The following is a 23,561-nucleotide window of genomic DNA, read 5'->3' as shown; positions in this document are numbered from 1 at the left end:
GACGGTTTGGGGGTCTTTGGGGATTCACAACATCAGTCTCCGCCTATCTCTTATTTATTCACCCCGTACAGATCCAGCCGGTGCCATGAGGAAAACAGTGAAAGACGTACAGTAATTGAAATGCTGGATTAACTGATAGCATCTTTATTCCTTCCTGAAAAGACTGTTCTCTCTCTTCCCGAATGTAGAGCGAGGACGCCGAAATCTAATCTCTCAGCTGAAAGCAATCAAGTTTTCAAAGAGAAAATCATTTCGGTGGATATACACCAACACACGCGCACACACAAACATACCCGCGCACGAGCACACACACACACAAATACACTGAGCTAAAATGAGTTCATACAGTTTATACAGGATATGATAATACACTGTAATGTAATAATACTTGTTCAGCCTTTGTTTAGTGATGAACTACATTTTGCTATCGCTGAAAAATACACAATGGAAATTCTCTTACTGCACTGGGAATCCATATAGTCTGTTCTTCATAGTGCCATTGGTTCAATAGTAAGAAAGACCAGTCAGTCAAGAAGGCAGAAAGTGTGGAAATACACAGCATTCAGGGAACAGATGTGAAGGGAAAATACTGTAAAATCACTGCAGGGGCAATGAGGCATGTCCTATGGAGACCATGGACAGATTGAATGTGATAGCTGAAGATGCTAGGAATTGAGGAACTGAAGGAAACAGAAGTGTCTGAAAGATGATAGATAAGGAATGACCAGTGGACTGGAAGGGGATTCAGCCAACATCCTTTAAACTGAATAAACCCATCTCTAAAAGTCTGTTGGTGACAGTCATGAGATTCTAGTTTACCTGAGGTAAAAGAAAAACTCATTCTCAAGCACAGATCAGCAAAACATTCTGGTCTGATCTACCTGCTGAGTGCACACATGCGAGATCAACGACGGCTCATTAACAAAACATGCTCTGTACATATGGACCAGAGTCTTGCATGCCTGGAGATATGAGTTAATGCTCGGTAGCCATTAGAAATGAATGGTGTCGGGCCTGGGAGCTACTGCTAGATGTATTCACATCATTGATTGCTGACATTTGAGTGTTGAGGGAACAACTATGTCAGCCTGTGAGTTTATAGCTTTCTAAATGAGGTACTGGGACTCCTCTTCATCACAGAACTGTTGACATGTCAGATGGTAAACCATGTCCTTTGGACAGAGGTTGAACGCTGACAGTTAATGCATTTAAGCACAAGTGATATTGACCACAAAAAGGATATTTTATAAGACACCCCAAATAGGAAGCTGAATGACAATGGACTTCTACAACCTATTGTGATTAAAGTTTGGAGATCAGGATGCACTATATTATTTTTCCATTTCAAATAAATATGGGTGTGAGTGGCTATCTTCATCGAGATAGTTTCATTGCATCAGTCAGAGCAGTAAACTGTAGAGAGAGTTTAGTCAGTTTAAGCTCTTATGGCTAAATCACGTAGCTAAATAATGCATGTGGTGCTAAAAAGAGAAGGAGGACATCATCGGACAGATCATATCATACGAGAACAAAGTCAAGATAAGGCTGCTTATAAATAATGATCACTGTATTTTCCCCTGACATCATACATATTCTCCTCACCACAGATAGTGGTCTTCTGCCATCTTTCTTTAACATTACTGGTTTTTGGCCTTAAGGGTTTTGATTCAGTATAGCGAGTACACTGCTTGCTCTCCTTTCCTGATCACTGAAAGGGGGGAGGGGAACTTTCCTGTGTTGAGGTAAAGCTCCAGTGCATTACATGAGGGAGAGAGTGGAGTACTTTTACCAAGCTCTCAGCACTTCTGAGAGACTGTATCGCTGTTTCACATCTTCTCCAAGGGAACTGCTGCAGTTGAGTTCTATACTGTACTTTTTAAAGATGCGATTTACGTTATAAACTGATGCCTTCTGTAGCCATGGCTCTTGTTGTTAACTTTTTGGGACTTCCTATCAAAATGTTTTTAACATTAACATAGACAGAATAGGCTCCAGGCTACTGTTAGATGACTTATTACTGCAACGACACAGCTCATTACAAAATGAGGGTAAATCAGGTATCACTGCACAGACTTAGATAGATAGATAAAATAGCAAAAGGCCATTCTCAAGGATCTTCTCAATAAGCCAAGGGCGATTCTAGGATCAGACCTTCAAGGGTGCTCAGCCCCCAATGAGAGGGTGACATGAATACAGTGCCTTCCAAAAGGGAACATTTCCCATGGTCTCTTGAAATGTATCTGATAAGACTGTGATATACTGTGTACAGTATATTAATACAGCACATAATATGACAATGACTGACTTGAGCATTCACTGAAATAACCCCTGTCTATGGTGAAGTGTCCAATTACTCAGCATTAAGCCTAAATGCATGTCTATATCTAAATTTGCTGTGTAAAAGTGTTGGTGCTACGATAAAGAACAGTGCGTCTCAGCAGGATTTGCCAAACATCACAGTTCTCTTATCCTCCTGAGGATGGAGATCCGTTTCTGCCTCCTCCAGCAATAAATCAAAACCTAAATGGAGCACTGTTTCGGCTCCAAACACCAGGCGCAGACACTGAGGCCCAGATAGACACTGCTCTATACCCAGGGCTAGAGCAGCCTCAAATAAAGGCAGGGCTCAAATTACCCAACGTACTGAAGGGCTGCATGTAGTCAGAGCAGCTTTGTCAACACCAGACAATTGGTCGTAATGTAGTACACCTATATAGTATCATGCACAAACAAGTCTTCCTCCCCTCAACTAAAAAGGCCATTCTTTGCTAACTGCCAGTATTACCTAGATGGTTTTCAAGATCAAATAGCCTTCAGAGTAAACAAGGCTAAAGTGGCACTTTGTCATGTTACTGAAATGTTAAAGAGTTCTCCAAACTCCATACTTTACAATATGTTTGTACGTGTATTTATTCATGAAGTCAAACAGTTCTGGTAGTCATGTAAGAACAAATAAGCCAAAGAACATTATTTTTCGTCTGCTCCTCAACATTATAATTAATGCAATTAACCACCCAAGGCTGTGTGTTAACTGTCAAGATCACCACAGTCAGCTAAAAAGAACTGGAAAAATTCAATCTCCAGTTAAAAAGGCCCAGAGATGGCCCAAGGACCTCTGGGAAATCCACCTAGGTCTAATGCTAGATAGTTGGGTTTCTTGACCGAAATGTCAGATATTGTAATTTAATACAAACTCTACAAAAGACATTCACCACCATTTTTGAGGCCTCTGTTTAGGAGCTCATTGCAAGGCAAGTGACACAATTATGAAACGTGTTTCAAAGTGGTTAAATGAGGCCATCTTCTGGGGATTAAATGTATTACATCAAGTGTGTAATTATAGGTCGGTGGTTTCACAGTGCCACTTTGAAAATTAGGCAAACTAGGAATTTGCTGATGAATGATGATAAATCTTGCCTAGGGCGCAAAATGTGCTAGGACCGGTACTGTTTACTGGCACGCCTGACAATCGACGGACATGTGTTATAAACATTTATTTAGAAGTTGATTGGTCCTACCGGTTGGTTTATTGGTTTATTGCGATACACAGGGTTTGAACAATTAACAATTACACACATACATATATACAGATTACAGATCAAAGAAACATAGTCATACATGATCATCACATAAAATATACAGTTAAAACATTTCCATAACTATTAGTCTAGCTTGCAAACAAATGGTGAATTGCCTTTTTGAAGTTTGCAAGACTGGACAGAGATGTGATGTTTGGTGGTTGGGTGTTCCAAAGATTGACGGCACGGTAGAGAAAGGTTGTTTTACATAACAGCCCTGTATGTCAAGTTGAATTCCCACTTCCCAATCATGAAGAAAAGACATCCCGGCGACTCGCGAAGGGGGCAGCGGGGGATAAATTGCATTAATTGTATCAGGGTGGCTGGCCACTTGCTGCCTGGCGTGTGTGTACGTGTGTTCAGCCAGATCTTTAAATCTGCACACGTGTGTGTGAGTGAGTTGAATTGAATTAGGATTATAATTATTCGTTCACCGTGTAGCAAATCGTAAAAAGTGCTACTAATAAAGGTGTGCCTAATAGATGCTTATAGGAGGGGGTATTAATCCTGTAGCTACACTTCAGCAGAAGCCACAAGTGGACAAACGAAGTCAAGTGCACGACTCAATCGGTAACTACAGTAATCGCAACAACATTTTCATTTCAATGAATCGTTTCCGAACTGCACATAATCAGTTGCAGCCTCTTTAGTTTTGGAAGATGCGTTGAATCTCCTGCCCTGGAAAGGTTGTTGCATCCTTTCTGGCAAGTTTGTTGGTAGTCTAAATGTCATGTTGGCTAAGCTATCTCGATTCTCTTTCAAATAGCCTACTTTCTTGACCTCCAAATTAAATACAACGCTTGCAACGAATATTGAACCGACTTGAATTGTCTGATGCAGTTTGTTTTATCATGTCATGATGGCTTGGCTAAACGCCGTTAGATCACCGCCGAACATTTCGGGTATTGTGGTAATTTATTTTGGGGGCATTTTGCTATTACGGCAGATTTGTCTGGGAATCAGAAAAAAAAACACCAAAGGTTGTGCGTTTTGTCAATTTCACTAAGGAAACACCAAGGATAGCCCCAGAAAATCACTCACTCAATTCGATATCCCTTTGTCCAATTTACCGGTTCACACCAAACGCACCATATGCAATCTGGCAAGACCTCAACAAGCCTAATTTGTTCTTTGGCAAATTTATTGATTTTTCTGGGCTAGGCCTACCCTCTCTTGGCACCGGTCCCGATTTAACTTTAGATAAATATGGCCAGGACATTTTGGGTAGCCCTACTAGCCTATTTAGAATGCACGATTGATCGTAAATTACCGCACAAATGGTAGGCTACAACAGTGAAAGGTAGGTGTATCGGGCCCATGTTGCTGGAGGCCAACTTGTCTAATCGCCCCATCCCCCATACTATATGGAGGACAGTTTACGTGAGGAACGTGCAGTGAAACTCGTTTACGCATAGTATTTTATCGGTGATTGTAGCCTTTTGTAATATTGTAAAAACTATTTTTTATAGGATTTACAGTTTGCAAGGCAGCTTCTTTAAGTTTTAAAGCACCAATTAGGCTATAATTAATCAGAAAAGTAAATGTATCTAAACAATGTAAGTAGACATTAAAAGTTTATAAATATGAATGTGATATGAATAACTGTTATATAATTGGTAATTATTATTATGATACAAATTAGCTTTGTGTTACGACCATTTATTTGTGGACAAGGGAAGCTCATCTCAATCTGCTCATTATCAGAGAACCAAACTGTTACTAGGCAGGGTAGAATTTTCTAGTACGTGTCCAAGACGCTGATTGGCTTGTATAGGCGGTGGGAGGAGCATATACTTTTAGGTACATAAATGTAATGTTCCATTGTTGTAATTGTGTTTAGTGTTCAGCTTGGCTGGTAGTCAGAATCAGGATCACCTTTTTCAGTAGTTTAATCAATTCTAGAGGCTAAAAATGCCGTGTAACAATTCAATGGACGAGAGTTATCCTCCTTCCCCTGCGGATCATATGAGAGGTTGTAAACGGCTATGCTGGGGAAATTTGGAGCAGAGACTGACTGAAATCAAGATTAATCAGAGTCTAACGTCAGATCAATATAGTATGAATGAAAATGGTAAGTGTTTACAAGCTATTTGAGCAGTGTCCCTTTTTCAAGTTTTATAAAGTTAACTAAATGCAACATCTTCAGGATAAAGTTGGTAAGCCTCCAAAGGTATGAAGTGGATGTACCAATTTGCCAATACCAAATTGTTTTGGGGGAATTATTTCTTGGAGAATTTAAAGGTATAATTTTAAGATTTATTGTAGTATGTTTATTAATGTTATTGTACTTGTCTATTCCAGGATCGGTTTCAGACATGTCCCTGACATCAGAAAGCAACATGTTCTGTGAGCCACTGGAGGAGACGCTGTGTGCACAGGTCGTCGAGACCATAGCACAGAAGCTTACTGACCCTTCTGACAATGTGCTGAGGTGCTCCAAGATCATTTTACCGGACCTTCTACTTCAAAATATTAGACAGAAACTTCTCCACTTGGCTTCTACTGAGCCTTGCGGACTACGGGGGGCGCTCATTGACCTGTGTTTGGCACAGGGGGACCAGAAAAGTCTGTGTAGTGTTGACCGGTTAGCTGTTGAGCCTAGCTTGGTACCTACCTTCCATCTTACTCTGGTTCTCCGACCAGATGCTGGGGGACTTTGGCCCAAGTTTCAAAAACTTTTTAGGGGGATTTATTCCCCTCCCAAGCACCGCATGACTATGAACCAAAGACACTCCCTGAGACTCAGTACTAGCTTTATGGCTATCAAAAGAAAGCTGTACAGTTCCGAAGAGTTGCTTGTGGAGGAGTGCTGACTGCCATTCTTTGCCGATGGAATGATATATTGAGCGTCATTTGTGTGTGATTGTTAGTTACAAATGTTGCATCATTTATGGAAGTTTAATACTTTAAATATATTTCCTTCTGTTGTGGGATATAAATGGGTATGGTCAGCATAAAGACCTTATAGGTTACTTTTTACGTGTTTTAAGGAGCTCATATCTTCATTGTAGAGTACTATCAACAGTAAGACAATCTTTTGTTGAATCTGAAACCATGTCTCTTACTACACTGTGATTTGATACTTAAATATCCATGTTAAAACCAGGGTTTCTTTTTGAACTTTCACTGAGGTGTAACAACAGAATGCACTGTTTTCAAGCGCTTGTGAATTTTGAGTTATTTTTTCTTTTTCTACACTCAGTTGATAATGTTTGGGATTTATCCAAAGCTTTACAACAATTACCTCAAAATACAATTGGCTAAGCACAGACACTTTGAACTAGCTTCATATCTACAGTAGGGCCTACATTCAGTTAATAAAAACAGGGTCTGTATAACAAGGATGAGAATGAAACAGCCATTTTTAATAAAAGAAATTAAGCAGTTCAGACAGTAACTCAGGGATTAATTTTAATAAATACAATTTTATTTTCATTTGTGCAATACGTTCTCTTTTCAATACTTTCTAATCTCCATAACCTGACAAGCTACAAGCTAATCACAGGGTACATTAAATTAAATTCTGAATTACATTAGTTTGATAAATCAATTTAGCCCTGCATTGTTAAAAGTAAAATATTTACACAGGTGGTTGAACTATAAAAGAAATCCATACCTCTCATTGGCTCAGATGTCTATAAGAAGGCCTTGAGGTTTCTCCATGAAACATAAGAATATGGATAGAGAAAGCTTGTGTCTAGCAGCTTTTGTATTCCATTCAAAGTTTGCTTTAAATTTCAACCACAATACCAACTATAGGTTTCCGCCAGCCTGAAGACACAGGTGTAACATCAGCAGTTGCCTAGTCCATCTCACAGTTCAACAGTAAGTCAGTCCACAGAACACTGCAGAGGGGTCCCCTGAAGGTGTCTGCAGCCCACCAGGTGTAAGGCGTTTCTGATTCTCTTAGATAGCTGCATCAAAATTCTCCAATTTGTTTGTGGGCTTCCATTGAGCTTCATTGATTAATTTCTTCAAATTCAATTCAAGTACCGAAAAATCTAGAGACGAATACACAAACGTAAAACATGTTATCTACGTACTTTCAAAGCATAGACAAATGCACATGCAGGCGAATAGTTGATTGGTAGCTCACCCATTGCAGTGTCAAAAGTTTCTAGCCATGTATCATGACCTGGATCTCCGACAGTCTGGAACAGCTGGGAGTGCCCATCCTCTGAGCCCTTTGATATAAGTCAGAGTCTCCAAAATAACGGGCACGATACAGCAAGCCTTCCTCTGAAGAAAAAAGGACACACAAGAAAATATTTATCAAATATGAATTGGTATTTCAGGCTGGTGTTTTTAACCAATCAACTGTTCAGATTTTAAGATTTGGGTCTGACTAACTCTGTTGCTTCTCCTTCCAACAATTGTTTCTGAGGTTGGAGATGTAGTCTTCCTCCACATTTCTCTCTACATTCTTCAGGTTGTTTCCAGAGTATTCATCTGTGAAGCGTTCACCCACATAATAAGGCACTTTCAGGAGCGGCGTGTGTCTCTTATGAATATGGCCAGCTGACCTGGAAAAGGGAACATCATGACAATATTAAGTTAGAAAATATGCAACATATTTTCTGAATGAGATTATTAAAAAAAAGTCCTTATAGCTAGCTAGGTTTACTTACGGGCGGTAGCTAAGGCTGTAGGGAGGCTGGGACACCATCATTTGGCTGAGAGCAGAGACGACGATGAGGATGAGGATGGGCATGAGCTGGACAAACAGTGCCAGGCCTCCCTGACAGAGAATAGAGTGTGTCAGACCACTCATCTCTAGTGTGGACTTTAACATTTTCCCGAAAATAAGAAATGCATTGCACAAAACTGATCAAATTTCACTTACTTCCCGGGGTTGTTCTCTCCTCTCTCCCCTTTGCTGATGGCCAAAATGCATTCTTCCATTTCTGTAAACATGTACATTACCTGGAAAGTAAAACAAAGTAACATTGATTAAAGACACATGTAGCCTAGCCATTACCCAGGTGTACATTTGATTGAATGTTTTGCAATTCTCAACTGACTTGATGGAAAGCCTCCTCCAAAGAACATGTTAAAGAGGTCTTCCGGTGAGATGTCTGCTTCAAAGTCATGGCGCTGTTGCCTCTGTCTGGTTGGGTGGGCCCTCTCTTCTCCATATTGGTCATACTGCTTACGTTTTTCTGTATTACTCAGCACAGCATACGCATTACCAATAGCTGGGGAACATAAAATCAATGTTATAATGTGCAGCATTGTCAATAACACAGGGGATGTAGTGTCTTAAGTGATAAGAATATTGGCCTTTTAGGGGACTGATGTATTCACCCTTAAATGCTTCTGTGGCTCCTGGTGCATGGTTTTTATCTGGATGGAATTTCAGAGCCAGTTTTCTGTAGGCCTTTTTTAGATCCTCCTCTGCAGCGTCCTTTTCAACTCCCAGAATCTCATAGTAATTTTTACAACTCTTGATCCTTTAGCCAACCCAGATGCAACCGTCACATTGATGAGCAAATATATGTCAGACATGAACAAAAAAATATCCTGATTAATACATTACTATTGACTACTAATATTAGAATGAGACAGGTCGGAGCCAGGGACGGATTTAGACACAGGCTACGGTGGGGGAGGGGGGGGGGGGGTGTTTGGCTGGAGAAAGTGTATTTATTTGTTGAAAGCAGTGACTTGTCAGACAAAAAACACAACAGACATTTTAATGGCCAATAACAAAGCAATATAAACACTTTGATATATGATTGGTTTGAACTAGTAAATCATTTGAATCAGCAAATGAGGGTTGTTAAGCGGCAAGGGGTGGAGTCTTTTGACCCGCTCAAGTGTAGAACCCGGACTGGCGACTTACAAACTAGGGCTGATAGATCTGTTGCATTGACGTTACATGTCATCGTCTTATTCTTAAAGTTAAAGACTGACTGAGACTATGACTAGGTTTCAAAAGAACAAGCATTTACTTCCACAAGCTGTGTTCGATTTCTTAATGTGACAGTAAACTATTTTTAAAAATTGCATGTATTGGAAAGTGCTTCAAATATAAAATGTATTATACAATTGTCTCTGGCATCTGACTGCATTAGACATACTATATGTGTTGGAGCTGGCTACTGGTTTAGCTATTTAGTATGACACATACATGTTTCTTTTAATGTCAGAGGATGTCCTGAGTGAGGGGTAGTTGCTGAGTACAAGTGATTTGCTGTCAACCGTGTTACCCGTATTATATTTGTACTATTGTAAGGCCTAACAAAGTGTCAATCCGTCCGTGGTCGAAGCTTATGGTAGATATTTAGCTTACTTAAAACGATAAACAATAGTGAACTCACTTTTTCACAGCATCCAGCTGATCTGCAGTGTATGGTTTGGCTGCGTCTGTGGCAGTCTCCTCCGACGCATGAGAATCATTTCCATGGCTGCGGTTCCTCACTCCAGAGCTATCCCCGTTCATAGGAGTACTATTTTCGTTCGGAGGTTTACCGTTCTGTGTGAGGGACTCCAATATATCTGACAGAGAGAGAAGGAGATGCTATGAGCAACAGCTCTGTCTGTGGTGGCTACATATTGATCTTATACAAGATAGTTAGATATACATAGAAAACACAATAGGAGGCCCAAATGTAAGCAATATATGTGAGGATCAGATACTACTGGACAACTAGTTACATCATGGAAGCTGACTAACAAGCAAGATACAAATGAAAAGAGCTAGAGTTTAGAACAGCCGTTAACGAGACACATAAGACTTATTAGAGCTAGTACTGCTACAAGGTAGTAACGTGGGTAGGCTACTTAAATAGTAAGCTACAGTAGCAACATGAAAAGCACATAATCAACTGCAGACACGAAAAGAGGTCAATCGAAAATAATTAACAGCGGTTGTGTGTCATTTGAAAGTAACAGGACTACAAGTACCACACTAACCAGTTAGCTAGGATTCGCAAGCCATTGCAGATTTGTATCTACACAGCAAAGCCAATGGCCCAGAAAATTGCATGAAATCCAAGCTAAAATACAAATAACACTGACGTACTTTTAGCTTGGTCAGTTGGAAACAAGCGTTGTGCTTTCTCAAGAAACCTCCTAGATTTGTCTGGTTGGTTTTTGCTGAGTGCATTGAGAGCAATCTTTATACACCGTTCCGCTTCGTCCTTGTTTGATTCCATCGCGACAGGAGCGGAAATGTTTACTTGGCTCTGGACGCCGTAAGATGACGTCGAACAAGTAGGAACGTAAATAATGCGTCACTTCATGTATCGTGTCCTTGTACATGTGACTGCCAGCTACAAATGTTTTTAATAGTGAAAACAATTTATCGATAAAATTATAGATTCAAGATAAGTATGTCATTAAGTGTGGTGTCCTTAGCAGCAGGCTTAAGCTTAAAAATAGCAATTCGCCAACCTACACGTACTGTGGTGAAAGCATATCTTTGCAACTATTCAACAAACAAGGTAATTTCATCAACTGACCATGGAACATGGCCAAGAAAGAAAACGTCGAGGAAAAAGAACCAAAAGCTTAAATTCAATGAACATCTATCTTGGGAGGAACGATTGGCGGATGCTGTGACCCCATTGTGGAGGCTGAATTACAATGAACAATTGGAACTAAAACAGAGGAAGCAGAAGGATATCCTGCTTCAGCTCTCGGACCAGATTTCAATGAAAAACTCTTCACAACTGACTTCAGCATCACATTCAACAATAGATAACAGTAAACTTCGTTTTCCTTTACTTCCTATAAAGGCATCACCTGCTATCGTTGGCTACCGAAACAAATCCAACTTCTCTGTCAACAGAGGAGTTGATGGCAACCCAAAGACGGTTGGTTTTTATGTTGGCACAGGCAAAGCTGGCAATATTATCTGTGTCAATGGGGATAACCTTATTAACATGCCAGAAAAACACCTGCTGGTGGCCAGATGCTACCAGGACTTTATCCGCCTCTCTTCTCTGGAACCCTGCCTCCTCTTCCATACTGGGGGCCACTGGAGAGATATCACAGTAAGAACCAATACAAAGGGACATACTATGGCAATAGTGTACTTCCATCCACAGAGCCTGACTCCAGAGGAAATAGACTTCCACAAATCGGCTCTAGTGGAGTACTTCATCCGGGGACCTGGAGTCGTCTGTCAGCTCATCTCCCTGTATTTCCAGGAAAGTTCTGTGACTCGCTGTAGTCATGAGGAATCTCCCTACCAGGTCCTACATGGCTGCCCACACATATACGAGGAGGTAATTACCAGCTTTGGAGTAATTAGGGTGATTAATTTGGGGGATAATCCCTACAAAGGTTAATTGTATTAATTAAATTAAGCACTGATCTCATTCCTATCATCCTCAGGTGTTGGGGTTTAAGTTTCGCATCTCAGCAGATGCATTTTTCCAGGTGAACCAGGGAGCTGCAGAGGTGCTCTATCACACCGTGAGAGAGATGTGCCTACCAGACAGAGGAAGAAGAGAAAGAGGTGGTATCCTCCTGGATTTGTGCTGTGGAACAGGTGCCATTGGCATTGCCATGTCCCCCAGAGTGGACAGAGTCATTGGCATTGAGCTCATTGAACAGGCTGTGGAGGATGCCAGACACAATGCAGCCCTCAATGGGGTGTTCAACTGTGAATTCCTTCAGGGAAAAGCGGAAGTGGTTCTGCCTCAACTAATACCCGAGCTGAGCTCTATAAGTAGGGAGCTGACAGTTGTGGTCAACCCTGCCCGCTCCGGCCTGCACTACCGTGTGGTCCGGGCACTGCGGAACACTCCCTCTGTCCGCAGGCTGGTCTATATATCCTGTAAACCTGAGGGAGAGGCCATGAGGAACTTCAAGGAGTTGTGCTGCAGTCCAGACCCTCAAAAGAAGCTCATAGGAGAAGAGTTTTCTCTGAGAGTGGCTGTGCCTGTAGACATGTTCCCACAAACACCACACTGTGAACTTGTGCTACTGTTTGAAAGATGAGCTGCTGGGATCCTGGTGAGAAGTGGACAGAGTGCAATTATGATGATTTCATACAAATGTCCTCATTACAGCACTTTGGAATTCTACTGACACTATCAACACTAGATGGAGCCATTTCAAGTGTGTCAAGGCAGTTCTCTATTACCAATCAACACGAGTAGCGATTCAAGTGTTGACACCAAAGTTCATACAAGCTGGCAGAAAGAATTTTAAGGATAAGGATTTTTTTTCTCCAAAGAATGGTACATGAGCAGGAACAAAAATAAGTACTGAGGTCCAGTTAAAACCACTCACAAATAAAAAACGAAACTACTCATCATAAATAAATACAATAAATACAGATAACCAATAATACACACACATAGATAAAACAAATTTAACGGCAGGGTATTTAATGTGTTTGAGCAGCACTTTTTGTCTTATTTGCCCCCCCCCACCCCACAAAACTTTTTTTTTTGATAGCAGCAAATACATTTAAAGGTTTGACGCTAATATGTAATCAATCCGACATCTGTGGGCCTCGCAAGACTGTTATAAACACAACCAATCACTAGGCAATACCCTGACTAATGATTGGACGGGCTACCTGTCTGTCTACCTACCTACCTGCGCACACTCTGCCCCTGCACTCAATGTGCGTCACTGTAATTTTGTGGGAGTGGAATAGAAGGGAGAGGGTGGGATACATTGGACCTCAGTACCTGGTATCGTTCCAGCTCATGTACCATGTTTTTGGAATTACAATAAATTGTCCTTATCGTTGTTAGTGATGCTAGATGAACACATACACACATGTGGGTAGCCGTGACACCAACACACACACTTGAGTATCCACACAATGAAATTACGTTTTCTGCATTACCCCCCATCCTGTTGTCCTTCCTCGAAAGACAGCCAGGAGCAGTGATCAGTCATATCAACTGGTGTCAAAAGGCGACTGAAGTCCAAGTGCTCATCTTGTGCCTTGGCCAGGGACATGAGCAAAAGAGGAATTTGTCCTGTATGTTTTTATTGGGGTTCTTTGTGGAAACCCTTGTGAGCACATACAGACATATATACGTACATCATTTGTATGTTCACCCCACAGGAGTACCAACAGGCTGCAAGTGACCCACAATCTTCTTGCTCCCAGCCACTATGAACTGTGAGCTAACGTATTACATCATAACTGCAAAAAGTGAGGGGAGTTTTGTCAGATATGAGGATAGAGGGTAGATGTCAGAGCTTGCGTTTGACCTGCTGGTACCTTTTTATAAAGCAGACAGCATGTCAACATTGGTGATGGGGAAAGCGATGAGGCAGATAATGCATCTTGCCACATATTTGGCCTTCCGTACCCTTCTTGCACGACACATTCTTTGGTCAGGACATACCCTGATTGCATCAGAATTCAGATTTTTATTAGGTATGACAGATTATACATGCAACATTTATAACTGTGGATTCTTGTTTCTTCTTTTTTATATCTGTTGGCCATCCCTGGGGTACTGGGTCTAAAGTCTCCCATGTGTTATGTTCACCAGAACACCTCCCAAATACCAAATGTATCCTTCTTCCAATGGTCTTGCTGTGTCACAGAATCCAGTCATTGAATACAAATATATATGTATATATTTTGGAGATCTAAATGTTGTGTGTGCTATATATACTTTAGAGCTCTCTATAACAATAAAATGTATAGAATCCTACGGTTTTACATACAACCGATGTTAGTTATTTACTGTGCCTTTTGTTAATCTAAATTAAACATTTATAGTAACCTTTTGTTACTGTGTATGCATATGCATAACTTTTATAGAGGGTTGCTAGGGTGTTTTTTAATTACCCATCATAAACTACCCTACAATTTTTTATCATGTTTTCAACTAAAAGATTAGATGTATATCTGTATGGATTACTCATCATACAACTAAGGCAAGTCAACAGGTTCCAACCAGTATATTAATGCTACGTTGAGGCTAAAGGTGTTTTTCTACAAACCAAAAATAATATTAGGCGTGAATTCGGGTAATCTGGGACATTGGGTAATGTGGGACACTTCAACTCCAGAGCGTTTTCTTCCCTGCTATGAAAATGTCAAGTCCACAGAACTTTGACTATAGGTTTGGCATGGATGTTATTGGTGTGGTGTCACAGAAACGGTCAGGGCACTAGTCAATCGGGAAGCTCCAATGAGAAAATGCATGCAAAAAATGTCCCAGATTACCCAAATTCCCCCTATACTATTTAAGATAGCATTACTTTAAATGTATTTTTAAGATTACATTAACATTTAAAGGTAACATTACAAAATGTGATGCCACCTTTAAACCGTGTGCAGATGGTTAACTTCAACCTACTGTTGTGTGTAAGCTAAACATAATGTTATGTGTCTACCTGGTACAGTTCCCCAAGTAAAAATAGAATCATTCAATTTTCTGTTTGGAGTGACCTACTTTTAAGCCCTCGGTTACGTAGGCTACTGCTGGTCACTGATGTAAGTAACAAAAATGTAAAGATGGTTGCACGCCCATGAAGCAAACCATCTCTGTTGACATACCTTATGTAATCCCCAAACAAATACATGATCATGACTAAACAATGAGTGTTACTGTGAAAAAAAAGAAAAAAAAAGACATTTGAACGACTTTCACCCGTGGATGTCGAACATCAGATGACAGGGAACCAATGAAAAAGTCAGGGCAATGTGGCATCCTCCCCGACCAATTGCATGCTTTAAAAAGACGACTGAAATTCACAAAGCGGAGGTTGGCTACTGGGCGCGTTCAGCATCACGAGGCATTCGCAATAGAATATCAATTGAGCTTTTTCTTCTGTCCATCTTTGGTAGATATAAGACAAGTCGCTGAAGTTTATACGGTAAGTGAGTTGGAAACTAGGTGAAAATATGTGTGTGCATGATATTGTGTTGACAGTGCTTTCCTTGTCCGCTTTGGTGGCAAGACCCAAGCAGCACTGCTGGCTGAAAGTGTTACATAGTCTAGTTCCTGGACGGATGGTATTGGTTGAGTTTACTGCGTAGGCTATCTGTCTTCAATTGAATGCTCCATTCTTTGTACAGTATCAGGTCTCTGCACATTACTTGATCGCCAAAATGACAGAAACGGAGACAAGGACTACCAATCCTCGCAAGCAACAGAACGGAAAGGTTGTGGCAGAAACATCAGCGATGGAAGATGTTTTTGATGACAGCTACAAAGAGAAGGATGGTCCAAAACCACCGACGAGATTGGTGTGGAGAAATATCATATCAATGCTACTGTTACATACTGGGGCGGTTTATGGAGTGACGCTCATCCCATCCGCTTCAAGTTTAACTCTCGTTTGGAGTAAGTACATTCCATAATTACAATTTTGAATTTTCCACTCGCACGATCAATCCAGATCCTCCGTACATTCATAGAGAACAGAATGTGCTAGCGGGCTGTTTTGGTGAATAGGTCACATGGTGGCGTTATATACAGTATGTAAATGCGTAGCCAAGTGTTGAATGTGGGTAGATCTATTTTGGCCGGGCTCCGAATTTTTTTTTCACTTTTCAGGAAAAATTTACACTTACATGACGCGACGACCTACACTTAAAAGTATTAGCAAATTTATACCAACAATATAGGCTTACTGTACACCAGGTAGGCCTACAGCCTATATCGTGAAGCCCTATTAATGTGTTTCCTCATGAAGTAACTTTGTTGCTCAGTCGCACTATTATGGTAAGGCAGACCGATTTTCGTGCTAAAGGTAGACCAGAGAAGGATGACTCAAATTACTGAACAGCCCAAACTTTGTTTCCACAGTTGCACAGGCAATTTTTTTCTCTCAGTCTTTGCAATGCTGAACTGCATATTATTTCACTGGGCAAGACAAAGGACAATCGCCATTGCAATAGACATTCCATTGTGTGCTACATAGCACCACAACAGAATGTCCTTCTTTCCTGGTTGGAGGCCCCCGGTTCTCACATCCTTAGCAGCCTTGTCTGGATTCACATAGAGCAACATTCAGCAGTTTTGAAAAAACAAGTGTGAGATGGCTAGCAGATATGCATACATACTCCCACTGGCAGCTTCAAACATAAATAACTCCATAGCAGTGATACTGGGATGGGGGATAGACAACACATGGCCACCTCACTATTGCATTGTTGGTAGAAAATTCATTTCTCTGTGTCATTGTTAAGGTTTTCTAGGAATGTGTGTGCCAGATGTTTATACTCCTTAGTCCTCTGACCGTGGTCACTTTACCTTGTTAACCACAAACTTGGGCAAAGCTTAACCAATGAATAAACTAACCTCTCTATCTCTTGGCCAGGTTTAATGTGCTTCATCACGAGTGCTCTTGGTATCACTGCTGGAGCACACAGACTATGGAGTCACAGATCCTACAAAGCTTCTTTCCCACTGAAAGTCTTCCTTGGCCTAGCCAACTCAATGGCCTTTCAGGTAAATCAATCTGAATGCCTGTTCTTCACAGACTAATAAACAAATCATCATATGCTTATTTCTGTGTAAGGGCAAGGCATTATTATAAAGTGCTAGCCTCTCTTTGTGGATCCAATGTAATCCTCGATCTGTGTCATTGCAGAATGACATCTTCGAGTGGGCAAGGGACCACCGGGTTCACCACAAGTACTCAGAGACGGATGCAGACCCCCACAATGCATTGAGGGGATTTTTCTTTTCTCACATCGGCTGGCTGTTGGTTCGGAAACACCCTGATGTCATCGAGAAGGGAAAGAAGCTGGAGCTTACCGATCTGAAGGCAGATAAAGTTGTGATGTTCCAGAGACAGTAAGGACATGGTCCACCCCTCACCCCTAGACACATGAAATTTTACGTAAAACTGGTTTAGTTCCAGGTTCTGTGTTTTTGATCATTAAAATGTTGCAGTGTGGTCGTGTAAGAGACAGAAAAGTACCAATCTTACTTATAGTGTTGGCTGTATAACATTGTCATGCCAGTCATACCAGTCTCTTATAAGAAATCTTTCTGTAGCACAGTTAATCATCAATCTTAAGGGGACAGTCCAGTCACATACTTGGTGAAGTTCGAATAGGAAGGTGTGCAGTACACTCCAATAGACTTGGTTTTATTTCAACCCAGGCTTGATCACACACGTAGCTCATGAGTGTTTAGTGGTAAAGCCATTTCCACATTCAACCCCTGGTCACAATAGGAAATTGCACTCTGGGTCAGTGTGATCACGACAGCTCTTTGGGGGCAGATTTGCTGATAAGGCCTGCAATCTCTGGTAGTTGGCAGACTCAGAGAAAATAGACTGTCCATTTGTCTCTAGGCAAGCTCTATTGGATGCATTCCGAAACTGGCATCGTAGCTGATCAAAGGGCAATTAACATTGGCAAACACCTATCCTAGCAGTATTCTAAACATGACTGCTGTGAACCGCAAAGGGCTGTTGGTTGTACTCTGTAGTTTTTGGTAAAAGAAGGGGCCCATTTTCCCCTCATCAGATCATACCATTTGCCTGTGTTTATCACACTCCTACATGCAGCCAGGCAGACACACTCACCAACCCACAGTTACTACAGTCATTACATAGATGCATAATACCCGACCATCAGTCACAGTCTGGCATGGAGCCAAAGTGAAGATGTTTGCATGCAACCTCACACAGTCACATGGTCAGACGGAGCTTCATGTTCTTCTCTGCCCTTGCTTCTCCTCAGGTACTACAAGCTGTCTGTGGTGCTGCTGTGTTTCCTGATGCCCATGTTGGTTCCCTGGTACTTTTGGGGGGAGTCCTTGTTGGTGGCGTACTTTGTGCCTGCCATCCTGAGGTACACCCTGGTACTTAACGCTACCTGGCTGGTCAACAGTGCAGCTCATATGTGGGGCAACAGGCCCTATGACCAGGGGATCAACCCCAGTGAGAATCGGTTCGTGGCTTTCAGCGCCATAGGTAAGGAACAAGCCAAATGTGAGGGCTTCCTAGTTCTCTTGAATGTGTGTCTCATGTAAATTCATACTGGCAACATGATTGCTCTATCTGTGAATGCCCATCATGCAAACTCCAGTAGCACTCCCTGGGCTGTTGGGAATTCAGCAGTTTGGAATTCATAGGGTAGAACTAGCTTATCCAATGCAATTGCTAATGTTTTAGTTATGGAAGAATATCATGGTTTTTGCATGCAAAGAGAGCTTTTGTCAGTCCCATCGAATGGGATATATTTAGAGAATGTTAAGGCCTAATTCCTATCAAAATACATAATGTGACTATCATTTCTAAGGTAATGTGATTATGTATTATGGTCTGCTTTCCAGGCAAACAATGACTATTTCCTCTTGATTTCCAGGGGAGGGCTTTCACAACTACCATCACACGTTTCCCTTCGACTATGGCACTAGCGAGTTTGGTTTCAAGTTGAACCTCACCACTGCCTTCATAGACCTTATGTGCTGCCTGGGACTGGCCAGGGACTGCAAGAAGGTGTCCAAAGACATGGCCAAGGCTCGGGCCGAGCGAACAGGTGATGGGAGCCACAAAAGTGGCTAGGTGTCATGTCTCGCGCGTAATATACTCTACAACAGGCCAAACCAGGAGAGAATGTAGCTTCAGTAATCACAGCAGTAGTGGTGTGTAGTGATGACCACGGTTCATGTCTCTGCTTGTTTTTGAGTTCAACCTATATCTGAGTTCCTCAGACTAATATTGGCTTTAAATGGTCCTAGACCTTTCAGTGTAGTGTGTGTTTGTATGTTTTGAAATGCATTAGTCAACTATCTGCAATAGCAAATAACTTGGCTGGAAATGTAAGCACAGTGTTTAACCTGTTGTGTCCCAAACAGGCACTTAACTGTGTGAATATCAGCAAAGTGTGGTTGAGATGGGTCATGTAGAGTAAAAATGATATACCAACCAAGCAACCTGTCATTTGTGCACCAAAATCAAAAGGAGCACATTAACCTCTTAATTATTTATTTGATATTAATATCTCTTGGTGGCACTTCTTGTTAAGCGATACAGTTCTTCTTCCCATTTCGGCGAAGCAAGGCTCGATTTGATCATGTGTCTTTAGTAGAAGCCAAGCTATGTAAAGATCTGTCAGTAGCACATTTGCTGACATTCTTTCCATAAGGATGGAATAGAATTTGGGGCCAAACCCTGCTTTAGTGTATTTTATTTGTTACTAAGCAACCTTATTCGGTCCTCTTGATCATAAGCTGCTGTGTTATACAGCCGACTTTCACAGGTCCATGTAATCTTCAAAGGTCTCCATTTATCAAATATCATACAGTGTACATACATTATAAAGTACTAGTAAATTTGCATACATATAAACCACAAGATGTGTCCTGTCCAAGGTGCTCTTAACTGAGGTCTTCCTCGTAGTGGACGAAGTTCTCTGAAACCTGTTGAGTGTCTGTGTATAACACCACGTATACCTCTAGATTTGCTAGTCTCAAAGGAACCCCCTAAGGCCTCCTCTCCCTCTGTACTTTTAGAATTATTATGGGATTTGACAGGTGAAAACGTGTCTCTACCTCCTGTTTGCCCTTATATTGGCCGTTTTGGAATTTACATCACGTTGCTTTTACCTGTTTTATCCTGTTATCTCTAGAAGTGCTTAGAAAGTGGTAGGGCTCATGGGGTTGTTTGGTAAATGGCAGATATGTGGCAAAGGTGTTGGTGACCTTAGTGAGATGGTTAATGCTTGATTTTCCATCTGCTTCAATGACGCACCTTTGCACTGAAATATAGAAAATGACTTCTCAGTCTTATACTGAGATGTTTTTTGTGTCATTTATTTTATACTCTTATTGCAAAAGAAAGTAGACAGCCGTGGCTGTTCTAGCCTCCCTCTAGTAAACAGACTTGTAAAGCATTTACTGTATGTGTTTGTCTCCATCTTGACAATACTAGTCAGGATTCTCGCCCAAATGCCTTATGGAGGTTATGTGATTTGCTTGTTGCACATCTAGACACGTCTAATAAAAGATTAATGCAACATTTATGAAGGAATTGGGTCTGTTCAAAAGGATCATATTATCCAAGTGTGAGGATTGGAAAATATGCTTTGGAAATGTCATTTGGCTGTGTTATTTAATTACTTGATGTCTCTATTTGTGGAAGGGAGATGGCTAGAATAACTGTAATCTCTTTAACTCAAGAGGAAGACTATATGAATAGTCTTTCATGATATTTAAGTCATATTTTTGTGATGAAGACTGAAAAAAGAATCTACATTTTGAAAACTGTCCCTTTTGGGCTCCGGAAATACAGTAAACTCAGATTTAGTAAGGAACTCATTAATGAAATTGTAATAATATTTGTCAAACTTGCTCTACCTTTTTCTGTGCAATTATTTTATACAGTGTTAACTTCTTGAAGTCTGAATGCCTTAAAAAAAAAACTGCCGCATTTTTTCAAGGAATGTTTTACCCACTGTATGTACCGTAAATAAACAACATTTTCTACATGTTGGAAATCATGGCTCACCGTCTTTATTCTTGTCCTATAACCTGTCCTATTCCTAAAATGAATACAATTGTTTATTACCTTTACCTGTACCTACTGCATGGCATCTGTGACTTCACAGAAATGGGAATCAAATGGGGTCAAAAATGGGAAAGCTTGTAAATGAGACTGTCTTCATGCACAGCATCTCGTTATGGTTTACTGGATCATGACTGCTGCTCAGTGGTTCCCAATTCAAATTAATTTTGAAGGGATGTGTTGTGTGAGTATATGTATACTAGCTTTCAGCAAAATAAGATTTGCTGACAAACCATTAAACTGGGACTAGTCCTCAGTTCTATTGTTTTTAAGAATATTTTAAGTGCCTTCATCGAAACACTTTTTGTGTGTGTGTGTGTGTGTGTGTGTGGGGGGGGGGGGTATTATTGGTCAATTTGATCTTGAGCCTCCTGGTCTCTCTCTTTTGTCATTATGTACTTGCACAACATGTTTGGACCACCTACAGAATTCCTCTCGCTGCATCTCCTTAGACTAAACAGCTGTGTTGCTCATTGCTGATTGTGAAGTACAAAAACTGGTCCAGCAAAGTCAACATGTTACTCTGGTGATGTTACAGATTCCTTTATGGGTATAGTTCTGAATTTGAGTTGGTTGTGATGGTCGGTCCCAAACAACAGCCTATCTTGACATCTCTTCGGTAGAACATTAATGTACGGGGTTCCATAATGTCCTGTTTGTGCACTGTATCCACCTTAGTTGTGCACAAATTCACTCCTCTACACATGAATATCAATGCCTACAGTCTAGGTCCTAAATCAGTGTAAGGGATAGAGGTTGAACATTTTGAAAGGTGGAAATAATTCCAGTGTTAGTAATGTAGTCTAGTGTTAAATTATACTGTTAGTTTACCAAGCCTCCTCCCCTTGCTGTCCTCCACCCATGTGTAACTGTGAGCATATGGTGCATGCCTGCATGTCACGCACACCACAAGGGTGCAGGAATAATTTCATATTCCGGGCATTCTCTTCCAACAGGAAGCAAACGGCTCAGGCTTCAAGTTAACCACATAATGTTATAACCAGTCCGCTGGCTCCATCTACTGGACAAAAATTGATATGCCAGAGCTTCCAAGGATATGTCTTTTAACAATGTTAATCTGTAAGGATATGGTGATTTCTGTTATTGTCCGTTTTAATGACTCACAGCCCTGCCCAGACAGCAAGACATATTTTAACAATGGGTCAGAGTGTCAGTGTGCAGTCCAGGTTGCACCACAGCTATTCGATTTGAGCTCCAGATCTTTCCAATGACATCAGCCCTCTATCCATTGGCTGATCTCCGTCAGACCATCCACCCCACTGCATGTAACACTCTGGTGTGGTCATACTGGTAGGCTACTTTTAGCTCAGTTTGGTCAAACTCTACAGTGCTACCTCTAAATTGCAGTTGAAAGTATATACTATTTATGTTAGGCTACATCTGTAGAACCGGCCTAAATCATCATGTTTGAAAAACTGTGTCAGTTAAAGCATTAAAGTAACAAACAATTTCGAATGTTTTTTTGTAACTATCTCAACCGGTTTGGTAACAGTATCTATCAATTATTCAAAATCCAATAGCACCACTTTATGCCAGTTCCTTTACGCACGGTTAAGACAGCGCCAGGAGTCATCATCGCAACAGGAGAATAACAATAAATTTACGTTATTATCAAGCGAACTGATATACACGCGTGCAGGGAGCGTCGACACACACACACACACACACACACACGCACACATACACGCACGCACACACACACACACACACACACAAACACACACACACACTCACACACACATGGTCGAGTGTCCACCGACCGTGTAGCCTACCGATCGGCCTATGAAATTCCCTCACTTCTTTTCTCACACCCTGTTACCCTTCCTCCGCGGGCAACCAGAAGCAGTGATCAGCCATTTCAAGGCGATCACTCACGTCCTGGTCAGCCTGGGACATCGGCAAGAGAGCGATCTGTTCTTTATGTTTTTAAGTTGGGTTAATTATTGGAGGAAATCCATGTAAGAACAGGGAGAACACGCAAACTCCACACATAAAGACCATGGCACTTGCGCAGTTGATTTGCTGAATTTTTGGTTGTGTGAAGCTAAGGCTACACTCACTGAATGCACAAAGCATAGCCTATGTTTTATCAAGGCAACTCATAGCACACGCATAAATCTAGCTTTAAAAAAAAATTCTAACCATCCAAAAACATCCCTCCAACCGTGGAAATCACCATTTTCAAAAACTAATTTGCACACAATAAGATAGGCCACGACTGTCAACGGAAAGGGTTTTAGCAAAGGGTCGACAGGGTCATAGTGGCTATAACCCGAAAAGATGGATCAGTGATGCAAATGCTAAATTGTATCAATGTCTCGGATACTAATCTCTTTGGATCCCCAAATCCTTTATTTTATGATTGTCCATTCTGAAATACCCCACATTTAACGGAGATGTTAGCGTATTTATTTGGTGCAATTAAAGTGTTAAGTTATCCTTCGTAGTGTTTAGCCCAAATTAAATAAGTTAGTTGATGCGTTTGCCTATTGAGGAGGCCAA

General features: G+C 41.1%; 4 protein-coding genes across 4 annotated transcripts; 3 read left to right on the top strand and 1 right to left on the bottom strand.

Moving 5' to 3' along the window:
- Positions 1–5,370: 5,370 nt before the first annotated feature.
- Positions 5,371–7,013, top strand: LOC124473407 (DNA damage-inducible transcript 4 protein-like). The gene is made up of 2 exons (XM_047028766.1): positions 5,371–5,649; positions 5,880–7,013. Exons 1-2 carry the CDS (start codon positions 5,490–5,492, stop codon positions 6,389–6,391), a joined length of 672 nt encoding a protein of 223 aa, XP_046884722.1. The 5' UTR covers positions 5,371–5,489; the 3' UTR covers positions 6,392–7,013.
- dnajb12a (DnaJ heat shock protein family (Hsp40) member B12a) lies at positions 6,923–10,768 on the bottom strand. The gene is made up of 9 exons (XM_047028764.1): positions 10,603–10,768; positions 9,899–10,076; positions 8,883–9,028; positions 8,600–8,773; positions 8,422–8,501; positions 8,207–8,316; positions 7,929–8,101; positions 7,675–7,817; positions 6,923–7,579 (listed from the first exon to the last, which is right to left on the bottom strand). The coding sequence occupies exons 1-8, from the start codon at positions 10,733–10,735 to the stop codon at positions 7,696–7,698; spliced, it is 1,116 nt and encodes a 371-aa protein (XP_046884720.1). The 5' UTR covers positions 10,736–10,768; the 3' UTR covers positions 6,923–7,579; positions 7,675–7,695.
- Positions 10,769–10,816: 48 nt separating this feature from the next.
- Positions 10,817–15,130, top strand: trmt2b (tRNA methyltransferase 2 homolog B). The gene is made up of 2 exons (XM_047028762.1): positions 10,817–11,809; positions 11,919–15,130. The coding sequence occupies exons 1-2, from the start codon at positions 10,913–10,915 to the stop codon at positions 12,525–12,527; spliced, it is 1,506 nt and encodes a 501-aa protein (XP_046884718.1). The 5' UTR covers positions 10,817–10,912; the 3' UTR covers positions 12,528–15,130.
- A 491-nt stretch (positions 15,131–15,621) lies between these two features.
- Positions 15,622–20,970, top strand: scdb (stearoyl-CoA desaturase b). Its single transcript, XM_047028763.1, has 5 exons — positions 15,622–15,856; positions 16,836–16,966; positions 17,109–17,314; positions 18,211–18,443; positions 18,838–20,970. The coding sequence occupies exons 1-5, from the start codon at positions 15,622–15,624 to the stop codon at positions 19,035–19,037; spliced, it is 1,005 nt and encodes a 334-aa protein (XP_046884719.1). The 3' UTR covers positions 19,038–20,970.
- Positions 20,971–23,561: the final 2,591 nt, after the last annotated feature.

The sequence above is a fragment of the Hypomesus transpacificus genome, chromosome 11, assembly GCF_021917145.1.
Source record: "Hypomesus transpacificus isolate Combined female chromosome 11, fHypTra1, whole genome shotgun sequence".
Lineage (NCBI taxonomy): Eukaryota > Metazoa > Chordata > Actinopteri > Osmeriformes > Osmeridae > Hypomesus > Hypomesus transpacificus.
Note: the sequence above shows the minus strand (reverse complement) of the source record. Positions and strands in the feature narration are given on the sequence as shown.